The sequence below is a fragment of the Callospermophilus lateralis genome, chromosome 2 (genome assembly GCF_048772815.1).
Source record: "Callospermophilus lateralis isolate mCalLat2 chromosome 2, mCalLat2.hap1, whole genome shotgun sequence".
Taxonomy (NCBI): Eukaryota; Metazoa; Chordata; class Mammalia; order Rodentia; family Sciuridae; genus Callospermophilus; species Callospermophilus lateralis.
In genome coordinates, this window is record NC_135306.1 from 138,487,323 (window position 1) to 138,506,256 (window position 18,934).

An 18,934-nucleotide genomic window follows, 5' to 3' on the forward strand; every position below is an offset into this window, starting at 1 on the left:
ACATCACCCTAGCTCTTTAAACTCCAAAAATAAAGTCAATAAATAATATGCAAAAGGAGGAGAAAATGCCTTCCAGTCCCTTAGCAGCTAATCATCTTTAACTGTAGAGCTTCAGTACTGGTTGCCCACAGCTCTATCCCACTAATGGCTTCTCTCTACACTGTTACGGTTGATTGATGAGGAAACTGGTTATCACTTAAGCCATTGACACAGAGTATGACGTAATGATGTGTGGAACAAAAACTGCTAATCCTTCCTTCCAGTAATGATGCTGGTGAGAGGAAATACAGCTATGTGTGTGCTATGGGCCATGTGCATTAAATTGGAGGTAGAGGCACACCTGTTTGCAAATGGACTGAGTGGCCTAATGCAAATACAGAGGAACACTCAACAAGAGCTGAAATTATTAGGATCTAGTTCAACATGTAGAAACAGAATAATCACATCCCTGATTTTTTTTAAAAAAAAAAAAAAAGCCAACTCAGTCAACAACTTTTTATGTCTGTCCAGTCTCAGGAGTTGTTGGTTAGCTCAAAGGAAAAGCGTTAACTTGGAAAACATCTGGGCCTTGGTTCTACTTGGTTTTCTACTGACTTGCTGTATGACCTCAGGCAAGTTCATTACCCCTCTAGCCTTAGTTTCCTAATGTATGAAATGGAATAATAATCACAATACCATCCTGTCAGGGTCACTGTGAAGATTAGATAAGATGTCAAGTATAAAGTATCCATATCTCAGTGCCTGACCCAACCTCATAGGTGACCCATAAAGGGGAATCATTGCTGTTCTTACAAATAGTGACATTATTGTGCTAAAACCTTGTGTTAGTTTCTCAACACATCTGCTTCCTCACCACCTTGAGCTTATTATCTAGTAATTAATGCTCAGGAATCAAACAGAAAACACATTGCATGTGCTTAACTATATGACATTGGTTGCTATGTGAGATGGAGTGGCAGAGAGGCCTTCCAGAGCAGGGATTGGAAGTCACAGCAGGGAAACAGTCAGAGCATGGTGGATAGGGCACTGGTGTGAGCCAAGCATGACAGCCAGAATGAGTGTGGCTAGGCGGGGAGAAGGCACGGAGCTGCAGAACCTGGCCTGAGCCCACAGACAAGCAGTTGTGGGCCACATCACATCAGCTCCTATCTTCCAGTCTTTTTGCCAGACTAGCTTTAAACTGCCCTGCAAGGCTCTTCTCTAGCATCTGTTAATAAGCTCTCTTGTGCCACCTTCCCTTAAACAAAATGACAATAAGAATAAGAAGAACAGCTGATGTTCATTGAGCATTAGCATTTCCTATATGACAGATCTGTGCTAAGCATTTCACATGCATTATTATTTTTTCATTTAATCCCCCAATACATGAAACAGGCAGCACTCTGTTTTCCAGGTGGGAGAAGTGGCCTTCACTTCTCTTCCATGTTAATCCACATATTCTTTTGTGATTCCCCAGCCTAACATGGCATGCCTGGCATAAAGTAGGAGCTCATGAATGCTTATGGAGTAAATGAGAAGAGATCTTCAGGTACACAGCAGGGCCTTAGGTCCAGAGACCCTAGGCACATCACTAAGCAGGATGGTTATACTGAGTTTAGAAAAAGCTCAGCCATTGGAACAAGAGCACTGGGAAGCCTGCATCCCAGAACTAGAGGAGGCTAGGATAGGGGCACAATTAATAGGCTTGCTGTCTTTGAACCCTACCATGAATGGTGGGATCCATTCAAATATCCTCTCTCTGATGCCAGGAAGTTTTTTTCCTGGGAACTGGGGCAGATTGGCCCACAGGAAAAGTTCGGTGGTTGGGCTGGGGGAAGGTGACAAAATAGGTAAAATCAGGGGTGATAAGACTAAACCTGGCATGGCTTAGGCACTGATCAGCTGGAATTGCCATAGGCCTTGAGTGCTAAAGTGGGGTCTTGATGCTCCCCACTTCGCTAGAAGTTAATTCATTGGTTATTGGATCCTGGAGCATCCAATGGTTCCCTGGCAGAAGTCAGAGCAGGTGGAGAGGCACACTCTGCTACAGGGAGTGGTCAGAGCAGTAGCTCTGTAACATCTGAAATGTTTCATACTAGTACCAACTGGTAAGCCCCTGCCAGTAGGTCCTAGTTAAATTCCACAAGGACATGATGTTTAAATTTAATTATGGGAGTCAGCCATGTTTCAAAAGCCACTCGTCCTATTTCAAGGGTTCTGTTAAAACTAGATAATATAATCTGCAATTTTCTTTATGATGCACACAGAAACTAATTTCTCAAAGTAGTAAGAATGAGTAAGTTGATTTCTTCATATTGTACCATCCCTACCCTTGCCTCAGGACCCCTGGTATACCTCATGGGAATTGTGATTCTTTGACATATAGACCAAAAGCCCAAGTGCCAATTAGCAAAATGTACTTCTTCTGTAGATAAATACAAATTCTCAGGTTGGGGTTGTGGCTCAGAGATAGAGTGCTTGCCTAGCATGCATGAGGCACAGGGTTCAATCCTCAGCACCACATCAAATAACTATATAATATCTATAATATATAACTATAACTAAAAAAGTAAATATTTTTAAAAAATAAATAAAAGTTCTCATACCTTTCCTCTCTGCCTTACTGAATGGTCTTAAAAGGGCCTATCCTCTTTTTGAGGCATGATGCCCTTAAACTGCCTGCATTTCTGCTTTACAAATTTGTAAATCTGAAGTTGCCTTAACATTTCCTTCAGGATGAAAAGAAGCTTCTGAATATATTTTATTTAAATCCCTGAAATTACCAGTTGCTAAACAGTCATTCTTTTTCCTCAAGTACAAAAGAAATTAGTGGACACTAGCCAAGAGAAACACTTAGCCTTGCAGAGAGAAGCTGACTGTTATTAAAACCACAGTGGTCATTAACAAAGATGATGTCATAATTAAATGTCTGGGCTCCCTGGGGCCAAGGAGAGGTGATGGCAGTTTTTACCAGGACAGTGCACAGTCTATACCTATAATGGCATTTGGTGAAAGTGCGCAGTCTCCAGGGTGAGGTGGTTTCCTGCAGAAGGATCCAGGAGCTTCAGTGTTGCTCCATGCTTACAAAGGATGTGGCCATCACAGGGGATTATGAACTGGTGATTTTGGGCTTTGATGAAAAAAAAATTTAGAACTTTGTATGTGTAGTATTTGGGAAGTTTCTGTGAATCATGCTTTCAAATTGAGTAGGATCTATTTTAACATAGATTTTTCATACAGGTCCAGCAGTTCTTCTGGGAGGAGGAACAATTCAAGATTTATAGAAGTCAAGTTATCATTATTAATTTTAAAAAGCAAAAGAGAATTCCATTATTAGACATCCCCATATTACAAAATGGAGACAAAGAGGAAATTGGGAGTAGCCAAGGAGTCTTTCATTCTCTTTGCCAACCACTACCTATTTCTTTTTTCCTATACCTCCCTGCCACCCCTTCCATTCAACATTTCCTGAAGGTCTTGGGAAGATATTCTATGGTGGAAAGAATGCAACCTGTAACCAAATCTTAGTTCTTCCTATTAGCTCTAGTCAAAGAAAATCATAAGAAAAAAAAATAATGCCAAACATACTTGTTGATTATATGATGCATTCTGTTTAGGAAGCACTAGAGCATGAATTCGTAGGTATGGCACCTCAGGAGCATTAAGAGACCTCTCTTACTTAGCCTTCTCATCTGTGAAGTGGAGGTTGCAACACGTCTCTCATGAGGCAGTTTTAAGAGAAGTATAGAAGTATGGAAATTGGATATGCATGAGAGCTCCTTCCTTAGAGCCAATGTTAGCAACAACTCTAAGGTGTGAATGATTGATATATGTATTTTAATCTTTCTATGGTTGCTAACACCCTACAAAAGAACTTCTAATAGTTATAAATGAGATTTGGGCTAGCAGAGGAATGAAGCATCAGAGTTCCCTACCTTTGCAATTTCCTTTCCCCAAGAGAGTCTGGGGGAAACTAGACTGCCAGCATCATAGTTGAGGTCTCTCTTATTACATGTACTTCCTTCTTCTCTTTTAGGAAGAATTTTGTATCATTGATATTCATTACAAATAGAGGACTTATCCAGAGTTGCCTGGTATCATCAATCTTGAATAAAGAAGTCACAAGTAAACAAAATTAATTAATTCTCAGCCCTCCACATAATGCCCCCATGCAAATATGGCTCCCTTCTTTGATGTCCACCACCCACGGAGCCATTCAGTGCTGGCTACTTTGGAAATGGACGATGGTAATGGGTAGCATGAAACATTGTAAATGTATTTAATGACAATTATATGCTTAAGATGGCAAATTGTATGTTTTTTATATTTTAGCAAAACATAAAATTTTAATAATGTAACATATCCCAAACTGACTATTATTGCTATTGCCAGGCCTTCCAGGAAAGAGTGAGGAAGGGTCCAGAAGTTTCTAAGCAGTGCCAGGGCAGCCCTCTCTCCACCGGGGTCCCAGAGCTCTTCAAGAAAAGATCTGTTTTTCAACAAGCATTGCACTTTATAATCTGGTGACAGCTTGTGTGCCTATGTCTCCTAGTATCCTATATAAGGTCAGTTCCTGCAACTTCTACCCTCAAACATTCTCCTGTGAACCAGGCCAAGAAGCAGATTCTAAGACATCCTTCTTATGCCCCATCTTTCTCTGCAATAGTTCAAACTAGAAAATGCTGTTCTGTGAAAGATATGGCTAAGAGAATTAAAAGACCAGCAACAAATATGTACAAAACACATATCCAATAAAAAGCTTCTATCCAAAATGTGCAAAGAACTCTTTTAAATGAAAGATTTTATTGAGATATAATGTATGTGCCATGTAATTCTCCCATTTCAGGTTGCATAATTCAATAGTTTAGAGTAAATTACATTATCAACTTTTCAAAGTTTTGGTAAAATATATAAAACAAAATTTGCAATTTTAACCATTTTAAATATAATCAAATATTGCTACATATATTCACAATGTTGTATAGCTAGCTATAAACACCATCCATCCAAAGTTTTTTCTTACCTTAAACAGATACTCTGTAACTATTAAGCAATAACTTTTTATTCCCTCTCCCTTCAGCTCCTGGTAACCTCTATTTACTTTTCTATGAATTTGCTTAGTGTAGCTATCTCATGTAAGTGGAATTATACAGTATTTGTATTTGTGTCTTGCTTATTTAATTTAGCATAAAACATTCAATATTCATCCATGTGGTAACATGTATCAGAATTTTATTCTTTTTTGTGGCTGAATAAATTTTTAGTGCATGCTTATACATTTTGTTCATCCATTCATTTGTCAATAGACACTGGGTCAATTCCACCCTTTGGCTTTGTTGCTAGTGCTTTTGGTGTGAATAATGTTGCAGTGCTCATTGGCATACATGTATCTGTTCAAGTCCCTGCTTCCATTCCTTGGGTATATATTGAGGAGTGGAATTGATGGGTTTATATTAGTTCTATGTCTATCTTTCTGAAGCACAAACAAATTATTTTCTATAGAGACTGCAACATTTTTCATTCCTACTAGCAATATATGAGATTTTCAATTTCTCCACATCTTCACCAACACTTGTTAGCTGGTTGTGTGTGTGTGTGTGTGTGTGTGTGTGTGTGTGTGTGTGTGTGTTTAAATCCTAGCCAACCTAGAAGGACCACTGTTCCTCTAAACTATCAAGGTCATCAAAAATAAGGAAAATCTGAGATACTGTCAGAGACTAAGAAAAGGTGATAACTAAAAGTAGTGTGGTTTCCTGGGTGAGATCCTAGAACAACAAAAAAATAAAATGTAAAATGATATCTCATGTCATTTTAATTTGTATTTCCCTACTAATAATGTTGAACATTTTTTCATATGCTATTGGCCATTTGTATATTTTGTTTAGAGAAATGTCTACTTAAGATTTACTCATGTTGGATTGGGTTGTATTTCTTTCTGTTGTGTTATATAAGTTCTTATATATTCCCAATGTTAAAACACTATCAGATTTACAATTTTCAAATATTTTTCCCATTCTTTGTATTATCTGTTTACTTTCTTGATGGTGTCCTTTGATGTACAGAAGTTTTTCATTTTGACACCAAATTTATCTAATTTTTCTTTGTTGCTAGTGCTTTTGGTGTTATATCTAAGAATCGATTACTAAATCTAAGTTCATGAAGATCTACGCCCATGGTTTTTCTAAGAGTTTTGGTTTTCAATCTTCTATTTCTGTCATTGCCCGTTTTTAGTTAATATCTGTGTAAAAAGCAAGTTGGGCTTCAATTTTATTCCATTGTACTTGAAAATTCAGTGATCTCTGCACCATGTCTTAAAAAGTCTCTTCGTGCCTCACTGAATGGACTTGATATCCTTGTCAAAAATCAATTTACCATTGATCTGTATGTCTGTTCTCAAATCAATACACACTGTTTTGATTACTTTGGCTTTGTAGTAAGTTTCAAGATCTTTTTAAAACTTGTGTTGGCTATTTAGGGCTGCTTTCTCTTCTGTATGAATTTCAGGATCAGCTTTTCTATTCTGCAAAAAAAATGACCATAAGAATCTGAATAATGATTTATAAAAACCGTAGATCAAAGAACTCTTAAAATTCAACTACATAGAAAAAAACAAATTTTAAAATGAGCAAAATAACTGAACAGATATCTCACCAAAAAAAATATAGATAGGAAGTAAGCATGTGAAACGATGCTTAATATCATATGTTGATAGGGAATTGAAAATTGAAGCAATAATGACATATCACTACCTACCTATCAGAATGACTAAAATTTTTACAAAGCAAAATGACAATATCAATTCCTGGAGAAGATGTGAGCAGTCGAAATTCTTTCACTGCTGGTAGAAATGAAAAATGGTGAACATTACCTTAAAAAAGAATTTCATATAAAGCTAAAAACATCACATTACCATATGATCTAGCAATCACAATCCTATGTATCTACCCAATTGATTTCAAACTATGTCCACACAAAAACATGCACAGAATATTTATAACAGCTTTATCTGTAATCACCCCAAACTGGAAACAACCAAGATATCCTTCATTGAGGTAAATGGAGAAACAAATTATGGTATAAACATAAAATGGAATATTATTCAGTGATTAGAAATAGAAATGAGTTGTCAAGTCATGAAAATACATGAATGAACATTAAGTGCCTATTTCCAAGTGAAAGAAGCAAGTCTGAAAAAGCTACATATTCTATTATTCTAATTATATGACATTTTTAAAAGGACAAAACTGTACATATAGAAAAGATCAGTAGTTGCCAGAGATTTAGGGGAGGGAAGAAGGAACAATAAGTACAGCCTATGGGATTTTTGTGCACTGAAATGATTTTGCATGATACTCTAGTGGTGGATGCACAAATTATATATTTATCAGAAACCACACAATTTTACAGCACAGTGCCTTAATGTATTTGTTTTTTAAAAATCTTTTAATAGGTTGGGGGATTCAAGGAATGTATGCAGACTATATGACAAGAAAATTGTCATGCCTGTGTTATAAATGTACATGACAATCTCAGTAAAGTTGTTGGAAGGAAAAAGTAACTTGGGAAATAGTGGGGTTTGTAAGACTGATGGCAAAAGAAACTGTGCCTAAGTTCTCCAGTTTACAAAGTTGCTTCCATCGTGGCACAGTTAACAGTTTTGACACTATCCTGGTGTGTATACTGGAACTGAGCAATTGATTAAACAGATGGCAGATGTTGAGAGTCAAGCTTCTTGCTGTTGGAGTAAGAATTTACAGATCACGCCAGATTTGAGCCATGTGGTCATGGATAAGAGTTGCAGACATTAGTATGAACTGATTGAAACTTATTGTAGGTTCAGATAGTTGAATACAAAAACATCTACAGATATGCCCAGGTTTGGACAGACACAAGTATATCACCTTGTTCTCTCTGTCAAGAGGGAAAAGAAAATGAAACACAGAGTAAGGAGCATAGTGCTAAATGTAATACCAAGATTTGGGTTTCCAATACCATGCCACAAGAAGAATCAGGGCTTCTTGAAAAAATGGCTGAAGCTAGGACAAGTCCAGGCAATACATCAGATGAATCTGGAGCACCTTTAGTGCCAGAAAGTAAGGAGTCGTTCAAAAAAAAAAAACCAAAATACTACATTATGGGAAATGTCAAAGGGACACAGAAGTCAACTGAAAAGCCTCCCATTGGCCCAAGCTGAAACAGTCTAAGCATCAAAATAAATAAAGCAGTATTGAATTATAACCCAAAGTATAAAATAAATACTCATGAGTCTATTCTAATATAAATAAACGGTGACAGAGACAAATTTCCTTTGCAGCATAATCCCAAAACAGTGGTAACCTTTCAGTAGAGAAATTTGACAAAGCACTAACTTGGTCAGCTGGTGAAGACTCAAATCAACAGTGATAAATCATGTTTATTGTGTGTGCCCTTGATCTGATGTCACAAATATGGCACTTTACCTCTGTGATCTTCCCTTGAAAAACCCATATCTCCATTGTAATCATGAGAAAATCATAAGACAAATTCCCATATAGGGGCATTGTACAAAACACCTGACCAATGTTCCTCTAAAATATCAAAGTCACCAAAAATAAGGAAAATCTGAGATACTGTCAGAGACAAAGAAAAGGTGATAACTAAAAGCAGTGTGGTTTCCTGGGTGAGATCCTAGAACAACAAAATATAAATAAATAAAACAAAGACAACATTAGGTTAAAAACTAAGGAATAAACTATGGTCTTTAGTTATAATAATGGGTCACTATTGGTTTGTTAATTCTAATGAATGTATCACACAAATGTTAAGAAGTTAGTAATTGGAAATCTGGGTAAGGAGGGTATATGCAAACTCCGTTTCATCTTCCCAGTTTTTCTGTAAATCTAAAACTTCTAAAAAGCAAATTTTAAACAAAACAAAAACCTGATGATGTAGATATTTTTGTCATTTGTCTAGTGAGGGAACTTCAAAGTATCTGGTGCAAGATTGCCCCCTACTTCAAGGGCAGAGGTACAATTTGAGTACGAGGCCCTTTCTACTAAATCTCATTGACTTTAGACTCTCTGTTCTCGGCTGCCTGCACACCCATTTATCTATGTGTGTGTTTCTTCCCAGGGGATGGCCTTTACACTTGAAGAAAGGCTGCAGCTAGGAATCCATGGCCTAATTCCCCCCTGCTTCCTGAGCCAGGACGTCCAGCTCCTCCGGATCATGAGATACTATGAGAAGCAGCAGAGTGACCTGGACAAGTGAGTGCCTGGAGTCTGTCCCCTCTATCTGATTATTGGGCTGAGCTGCTGTTTGCATATTCTTCAGCTAGGAAAGGCTGAGAACTCTGAGAGACCCAGATCCAGCCTGTCGTTAGAGTGATGGTGTCCCCGAGAGAGAATTATGACAGAGTCATAGCCAACATGTTCTTGGAGAACAGAGAAGAGAATATGAACTCAACCAGTGCACCTGGGAGGTCTTTTGGGAAGGCAAGAGACGAGTCAGCCAAGAAGCACAAAGACTTCAGCAAACAGCAATGGGGTTCAGTAAGGGCATTTCACTGAGAAGGAAGAAATGAGGTGAAGATGTATAAAGAGGCATGTTAGAAAGTGGTACATGCAGTATGGTTCCTGGAATAAAGGGAATGTGGTGGGGGATAAGGCAGATGGACAGGGACACCTTGTCCTGTGTTGGAAGTTGGATAGGCAGCAGTCACTAACCCTGCCTCCTCTCTGAATCTCCATCAGTGGAAAGGTAGACACACAGACCCTGGGTCAGTTTAGCAACTTTACTAAAAAAAATAGTCAGCTCTCAGGTCATGTGACTACAAATAGGCACAGCCAGGATTTGTACACAGATGACTGAATCCAGAATCTATACTTTTAACTTCTCTGTTATGCCCAACTAAGAACAGCAGAACCTAATGGCTATAAAACTAGACTCTAGTTCTAAACTGAGTTCAAATCCACATTTCACCACTTAATAACAAGTTACCTCACTTCTCTGGGTCATTCTCCATCTATACAATGAATATGTCAAAGGTACATGACTCGTAGGGCTTAAATGAAGCTAAAATGTGTTAGTCTTTGTGAAGTGCTTGGGGTAGTGCCTGACACATAGTAACTACTGTGTGAGAGTTTGTTAAATGCATGTGTCACATTGCTATGGGGTCTAGAAGAAATGTTGGAAGAAGACAAAATTTCCCTCTATGTCCTTAGAGCTAAATGACCAAGACTTTGGATCAAATGGTATTGCCGCCCTCAAAAGCAGAGGTCAGCAGCACCTCACAGTCATCCTACACTTATCCCCCTATGTTTTCCACATATCAACCATAGCTTCTGAGAGGTAGTGAACAAGCAAGCCTCAGCTCACCCCCATGCCCAAAGTACTAGATTCTAAGGATTTTACTCATATTAACTCTAAGGCCCTACTGCAACCCAGGCCAAATATTGTCTCCTTCTTGATCATTCCACTCAGTAGCCATGTCACTTGGAAAAGCAAACCAAAAAATTATATAACAAATTCAACTAATAACATGAAACATACCCCAATTTTGAACAATCTAAGCCTCCCCTCTTCTGTTAAATTCATAAAAATTAAAATAAGTCCAAAGTGAGATTTTCTTTATTAAAGATATTGAACTTTAAAAATTAAACTCCCCAAGTCCTTCCCTCCGTGGTTCTTTCCAGCTAGATAGGTCTCACTCATTTGCGAGGAAGGCACTGGAGGCGCAAGGAGAAATGAGAGTGCCCACCCCTGCAAGCTCTAGAAGGCTCACTGTGAATGCTATGCTAACTATTTGATCCACTCATTCCCAGGACTCCCTCATTTCAGCAGGTACTTTAAGAAATGCCAAGAAAGCTTCCCAGCTTCCTTTGGGTAAGGGCAGTATGGGTTGGTAAATGTTTAATAACTGGCTGTCTTTGGGAGTGAGAGGAGCAGAATGTAGAATTGAGAAGAGACGTGCCTAGATGGCTACTGGGTATGGGAATCCTCTACACTGGCAATGAGTTGAGATCCTGGCCATCCCTACTGTTAAGTCTTCTCTTCCTAAAAACATTGTCCAGAATGCAGAGTTCACTGTCTTTCATACAGAAGAAGGTGCTGAGGCTCCAGGAAGTCACAAGACAGTTCCTCAAAGTCACACAGCTAGTAAGTAGTGAGAGTTAGAAGTCAAACCCAGAGTGCCAATGTCATGTCCAGGGTTCATTCCCCTACAGCACAGGTCTCTTCCCTACCAGGGCATCTCCCTCAGCCCACTCCATTCAAGGGCCTCTAGTACCCCCATCTTCTGTCCCAAGTGGTTGTCCAGAAAGACTGATTCAGCAGACAGACCTCAATGTGAACCTCAACCCCTGAGTTTTCTCTCCCAGGGGTTTTTGCATTTTTAGGAGTATGGGTGAAAGGCTCTTTTTCCTAGCTTGGTGATTTCAGGCTTCTGGGAACAGGTAAAAGAAAGATTATTTTCATATTATACCTCTTGAGATGACTTGCTACTGAGCTGTTTGTGCACTCTGCTCATGACAGAAAATAGCCATAGGTGGTAGGAGAGGACAGTTTGTATGGCACTCCTGCCTAGTACTTTACTGGGCCTACCTGACCTCCAGAGTATTTTTGTTCTATTTTCACTCATCAATGTCCATATAGTAATATCACTATCTCACACATTGGTTGAGGGCACATATTCTGGCATCAGACTACTTTGGTTCAAATCCCTACTCTGCCATGAAATCTTGGGTAAGTTGTTAATTTCTCTGTCCATTAATCTCTTTATCTCTAAAATAACATGAATTATAGTACCAATCTCACAAGTGACTGGAAGCTTTAATGAAATCTATTTTGAACAGTACCTACACTGCGTGTAGTGATAAAAAACTGAAGGCAGCTCATGTTCTCCACATTTCTTAGAGGTCAAGTCCCAGGCTTAGGGGAGATGGACAATTTGTCCCTGAATGTCCCACTGCAGCTGAGCCAGACCCAAACCCTGGACCCAACACCCAAACACCAATCCAAGTGGCCTCAGCCCTTTCCATAGCAGCAATATCAAGGGCCTGCAGTAATCCTAAGCTCAGTTTGCTGCTTCTCTCCCTTTCCAAGGTACATCATTCTCATGACGCTCCAAGACCGGAATGAGAAGTTGTTCTACCGAGTGCTGACATCTGACGTGGAGAAGTTCATGCCTATCGTATACACACCTACCGTGGGGCTGGCCTGTCAGCACTATGGCCTGACCTTCCGCCGGCCACGGTGAGCGGATCTGAGGGGTTATTCCACAGAGGGCAATAATGACATGTTATTAGAAAAAAATATTGGCATTGCATTTCCTTCCAGAGCTAAAGAATTTGGGGATGGTTTTCTAAAGATGACACTTTTTTGTCTTGTTGAGTTCATTTTATATATATATGCATGTGTGTGTGTGTGTGTGTGTGTGTATATATATATATATATATATATATATACACATACATACATATACACACACATATATAATTTTTTAATAGGAAAAGTGAGAAGATTTTCCAAAGAGCCCTCAGTGCCAAGTGCCTGATATAGAAATACACAGTTCTAGCACTAATGATTAGTGTTATATGTAATGGAATATTACCAGAGAATATTATTACTGTGTTAGGATAGGTAAACATACAATGTACCATGTATAGATGTGTAATTTACATTTATATAGAATTTCTAAATCAGGGTTTACAGTTGATGTGTTCTATGGGGAGCAGGTAATAATGGGTCTATGACAGCTTTTTAAATTTGTGCTCTCATGAAAGGTGAATGCAAAGAATTGAGACAAAAAAGCATTTGTCTACAGTGATCCAAGCATATCCACAGACTCTGACTAGAATGCATGGGAGAGTAGAGGAACTGAGTAGAATTGACAAGGGATTCTGCCCAATAGAGAGAGTCCTTTGTCTCCTTCACACTACCAGGGGACTAATAGGGGACTGCTTCATATTGGTTCAAGCTTCACTCAAGGTCCTCCAAAAGGTCAACCACAGACATTGGTGTGGCATCAGTGAAGGGTTCCATGCAGGTAGAAACAGGCCTCTGCCAATCACTGGCTCCCAGAGAACCAAGTTATCCTTTCTTGGAGGTAGACAGTGTATTGCAGAAGCTAGAAGCACAGCATTGGAAATGAGTATGAAACTGACCAAGCAGGGAGGTTATAAATGAACCGGAACCAGGAGAAAATCATAACTGTCAAGGCCAACTATAATCCTAAAATCTTTACATATCTTACTTAATTATCACAGTCCCCCTGTAGGTAGGTACTTTCATCATCCTATTTACAGATGAGGAAGCAGAGGACAGTCACACAGCTCATAACTCTCAAAGCCAGGACTCAACCACACCATTGGAACCTGAATACCTCAGATGGACCCACAGCTATCACAGTATTCTGCCTCATGGCTCAGGTCTGTGTGCATTTGGTGGGCATTCAGGGTGGGTGCCATTGAGCTCCATGTATATTTGACTTCCCAGGAGTCTAAAGTAGGGATTACCAGGTACCATTTCCAAAGCCTTCCTGGGAGGAATTGATTCAGCCAGTCCTGGAGCATGCAGCTGGGCGAGCCTGAGGCCAGCTTGGGCAGATTGAACCATCTTCTTGGATTAGTCCCTCCCCTCTTGGTGCAGACTTCCCACATGTGTTATGCACAAACCCTTCTTCAGATGATTACCCAATTAAGTCATTTGACATTTGCCATTCTGAGCGGTTACTCTAGGTTTCCATCTGGCTGCTTTCCAGGTGTTGATTTCACACCTGCCTTGTTCCTGGGGGAAATGAGCATTTGGCTCCACCCCAGCCCTGAGCTTCATCTGAGGCCTGGCTTAGAATGGCTTTATGGATTAGCATCTGAAGGGAGGACAGCCCTGAGGCCAAGAGGAAGAGAGCCAGGACTTCTTGGTTTCTGAAATGATAAACATTCCTGCCAGGTTCCTGGGAACAATGGAATCCTCTGTGAAAGGGCCTGGCCCCCCACCAAAGCTAATTAAGTCCAGCTGATCCTAAAATTGAGTCTCCAACATTGGGCTCTGCCATCACCTCACAACCGGGAAGAAGAAGATGCCAGAGTATCTCAGGGGCACCTGAGGGTCCTGGCCAACTAGATACAGGAGAAGCTTCTGGACTCTGTTGGCCCTCCCTGTCTTATACTCCTCTCTCCTGCACATTCTCTCCATGTGCCTTTATGGGCCTGGCTTGCAGGAATGCCCTCGTTAAGCTCAAATTCGGGACCCCCAAAGACCACCAGAGACCCAAGATCGATGTAAGGAGCAAAGAGGTGTTTATTGCGAGCTAGCTCGGTCCTCCGCACGCACACACAGCAACTGGTGATGCTGAGAGGCCCCAAGCCCAGGGTTTGCAGCATTTTTATACATTCTTTGGAGAGGGCAGGGTCTTCACATATATCATAGCCTCTTTTAGCAAATCATCACACACCGCGGGAAAATCAAATAACAACTCTAAAACGTGATTAGCACATTTACTGGCGGGAACAAGTTGTCTAGGGGTGATTGGTCAGTACAAAGAGGGTATTCGTTTGAACTGATTGGTTTAAGCCAAGAGGGGTGTATGTGCTGAACTACATGGTTTCCCAACATCATAAACTACTGGGAGAGTCATCTGGCATCCCAGGTATTTCCCTGTCTCATGCTGATTGGTGGCTGCTAGGGGGCTGCTATGGGTCCCCACCTAGCCTGACTAAGTCAGGGACACCTGGCGCAGCAGATCTCTCCTGTAGATAAACAACTTAGCAGGGTGGGAATGTGCCTAGGAACGCTCTGTGGGTTTTTCCAAGGACAAAGGTCATGTCCCTTCCTTGGACAGGCTTTGCTCTGAGACAGAGGCTGGTTTTTCACCCTCTGAAGGTCACCAGCATGTGACTTAGAAATAATGAAAGCTAGTTGTGACAGAGGCCAGGACAGAATTCAACCCAGAATAGGGGTATGGAGAGGAAGCCTTATGGTATCCAGTGTCAGTGAGTACTCTTCCTCCCCAGGCCACCTCCTCTTGACCAGCACTGTCTTCACCTTCTTCATCTTCTTAGACTTCAAAGTGTACATATTTGTGAAACTTAAATTTCCAGTTCCAGTGTGAGATCTAATTTGTATGGGTCATAGCAATGTTAAAAAGACTTTCAAGATACCTATTAAAGATGGTGAAGCAAACTGTATTCAAGGGGGCCATGGCCAGAGGTATAGGGACGACTGCAACAGAGTGCAGTGGTTACAGAAGTAAAGAAGAAGACTGGTCTCAACTCCAACGAGTAAGGTTCTGTAACCAGTGAGGCTGATGGGAGTCAGTGAATGAAAAATTACTAAAATTACTAAAAGGAAACATCAAGAATAAGGAGTTCCTGGCTAAACTGTCTGATAAGATTATTGCTGAAAGCAAGCTGGGGTGATAAGTTTTCAAGGTGGTTAAATACTAAGGGTGAGAAATTTTTGCTGAATTTAGTAAGATTCTTATACAAAGTGGGTACTTCAAGGACAGAAAGAGAAGCTCACCATCTAGTCTAGTCAAAAAGAACTCAGTAGCCTAACTAAAAGTTTGGTCAAAGCTAGGTTATGGTGTGAAAGGAGGTTGGACTTGGAAGTCAGGAAATCTTGACCTTGACTCTCAGCTCCTGATGACATTACAATTAGCTAGTGCCCCCTCAGTTTCTTCATGTGTAAAATGGGAATGCTACCTATTCATGTGGCTTCTTGTGAAGATTTCATGAGATTCAATATGTCAAGGACCTCGCCCTAATAGATGTTCAGTAGCCATGAATTGTCTGACCCATATCCCCAGCATGGGGCATCTGACTGAAACACCCCACCCAAAAATGTAAACCATACACCTACTGAGAGCATCTCAGTCCCCTGAAATATCACTGTCTTCTGTTTTGGGATTCAGAATTTAAATTATCTGTACTTGTGCTTAACTAGTAAATCCATTATAAAGTCCTGTGAGGAATTAGACAATGGACTGTAATGAGTTAAAGAGGTCCAGAAAGGAGTGGGTCATGGTTTTATATAGTTGGAGGCTCACTTTGTTGATAATACCTGAAGAAATATTTGGATTTGGACAAAGTCAGCAGCCCTTGACCCTTGCTATCTACAAACAGGTGGGTTTCTGCATACAGGCCAGTAACCCAGCAGTAACAGTTAATACACATTATTAACAATTGCCATTTACTGAATGCTTGCAACAATCATGGTGAGCCTTAGGATAGGTACTTCATGTACATTTTATCTGAGCCCTACAACAACCCTACAAGGTGCTTTATAGAGAATAAAAGTAAACTAACTTGTCTAAGACATTATAGCTGACTCAAAGCCAATTCCCCGTGTTTTTCCTGAATATGTAAGCCAGCTTTGCTTGGCTCTGGTAAACATGGTGCCTCTGACATAAACATTTGCAGGCTTGCCTTCTTATAAACTCCCTTGTTTGGTGAATCTGCACACAAGAGGGACATGGGGAGACACACACACACACACACACATACACACACACACACACGCACATACACACACACACACACACACACACACACACACACACGGTAGGGGCAGGATACCATGATGAACAGAGCAATGGGGCTGGAGTCCAGAGTCCAGAGTCCATGGGTCAGTCCCTAATAACCTGTGTCCTGTTACTCCACCTCCATGGGGGTTTTTACAAAGGTCAGATGAGTAAATGCATGTGAATATACCCTATCAATTGCAAAGTTCCTCATAAATTTAAAGGGTGTTACTTTTTCATCTCTTCTTCCTCATCCTAATCCTCACAAAGTTGTATGGTTAAGGCACACGTTCTCCTCCTTGTAGTTTCTTGCTTCCTGGTCAATACATCTGGTGAACCTCATTTTCTTGGAACATTTTTCTCTTCAGCCACTCTACCTCCACCACCCACAAAAATACACACCTACAAAAGGAACCCTGGTAAATGAATCATGTGCTTCTGCTTCCTAAGTATCCACTGGAGCCCATTTATAGTCACATACAGAAAAAAAAAAAGTATCTCAAATTATTTGGCTCTCAGCAAGCCAAATAATTGAGTCCCATTTCCAACTTCCCTCATGTCTCAGTGACAGGATTTGTAGAACAGGGGAGTCACGTCCTCCTCCCTCCCTAGGCTTCCTCCTGCAGCTCCTATCACCACTCTCCCAACTTGCACCCCCAGTTTCCTGGCTCTCCTGTGCCATTACCACTTTGTAATAGAAATAGCTGCCTACCCATCTGATGCCAACAACTGATGAGATAGGAGCAAACATCATACTCAAGGGTGAGCTATTTGTGCAAATATGTCGCCGGGGTGGCCTGCCTCTAAAAATGAACTGGCCAGTTGCAGTCCTTTTTGGGAACTTGTACTAAGACATGGAAAAAGCTACATAGAAAGAATTTTACAGTTGGGAAGGGAAACAAAGGCAGAAGAAGATGCTGTGGTTTACATTTTAGAGTCAAGTTATGGTGGACCAAAGGTAAATGCTAGTTATGAAGGAACAGAAAAAGAACAGGAAGTAAAGGAGTGAGTCTGTGGAGAGGACTGGTCAGATGAGAGAGAAGAGATGGAAGACAGAGGCAGAGACTGATTGGTCCCCAGAATTGCATTGGTTCATGACAGTTTTCCACACTAATTCATGTTCACAAATTTACCATACACCCTCTTTCTCAAGAAGTAACTTAATCTCCAAATTGGGCATCTAGAAGAGCTAAATTGAAAAAGACCTGTGAAATCAGCTGGATCTGATTAGTTCCTAATCTGCTTGTTAATAGGTTGTATAAAGCTGACACATTAAAGTAAAGCATCAGGGAATCATGGAGTACTTGCTAAAATACAGATTCAGCAAGGCTTGGAAGATGCCCGGAAACTTCATACCTAACAATATCCAGATGATACTGATGTTGCTGGTGCAAGAACCACCCTTTGAGAAACCCTAGATTACAGTAGTTCGTTGTAAAATGTAGAGAGCATCTGATGGAAGCAGAGGAACAGGTACCTCCAGTCCCAGCCGCACATTAGCAGAAAGAGCTGAGAGTTATGAGATACGGGTTCTGGTCCCAGTTCATGTCACCAACTAGGAGTACGAAATTCCATAAATCCTCCCCCTTTCTGGGCCTCATGGATAAAGTGAGGGAACTTTACTAGGTGATCTCAGGGGTTCCTTCCAACCCTGCTAGTCTCTAATTCTTGGAGCAGACTAGGACACTATGGCGATAAATTTGCCTCTACGATTTCTGGCATTTTAGAGAAAAGAAATGCAAAAGTACAAGAAAACACATGCTTTTCATTTTCTGACAAGAAGAAGCTTGCAGGCTTATCTGTTGAAGTGTCATTTTTACTGAGAGTTCTGATTCAAAAATGGTGCTTTCCCAGAAGGCCAGCAGGGCAGTTCAGGATCCGTTATGGGTTGTTTGGTGTTGTGGCTTGGGAATGGATGCTGGAATAGATCTAAGAAAAGTGGCATGAGGAGCCCCTCCAAAGCAGGAGGAGGTTGTTCAGCTATTATTTGACAGGAATGTCACATGGAGTAAGTTAAATTGTTCCTGGACCCTACTTTGCTGAAACATGTTGGAATAGCAAGAAGGAACGTTTATTTTTATGTCCGAGTCACATGGGTTTCAATCACTGAGAGAATTGGCTTGTTCCTTTTCAAAGGAAGTTTTGAGATTTACTTTCAAAAAAAAGTATGTACTTAATACAATGCAATTAAGCACCCAAAGGATCTTCTTTCTCTGTGGGGAGGACAAAGGACATTCCCCAGTCATCCATGAGTTTGGGTAAAGAGGACTGAGAATGAAGGTGGGGATTCAACTGCTGAAAAGCTCCTCACGGAGGCAAAGATGATATTTTCCTGGAGCAGGGATAAACTTTATTAAGTAGAACAGGATGTTCTGAGTTTGACTTCCTTTAGCCAGAGGCAGATCTCCCTGGCAATTTAAACAAATGGATTTTTGTTTCTTTTTTTTTTTTTTTTTT

The 18,934-nt window shown here is 40.4% G+C and overlaps 1 protein-coding gene across 2 annotated transcripts in view; it reads left to right on the plus strand.

Annotated features, from left to right (window-relative positions):
• The window catches only part of Me3 (malic enzyme 3), a 194,142-nt gene that overhangs the window by 75,156 nt on the left and 100,052 nt on the right, over nt 1–18,934 (plus strand). For both annotated transcript variants that reach the window (XM_076846550.2, XM_076846551.2), the window contains 2 exons: nt 9,091–9,224; nt 12,061–12,210. In XM_076846550.2, coding sequence (XP_076702665.2) covers nt 9,091–9,224; nt 12,061–12,210 — 284 coding nt within the window. The remainder of the gene's footprint in view (nt 1–9,090; nt 9,225–12,060; nt 12,211–18,934) is intronic.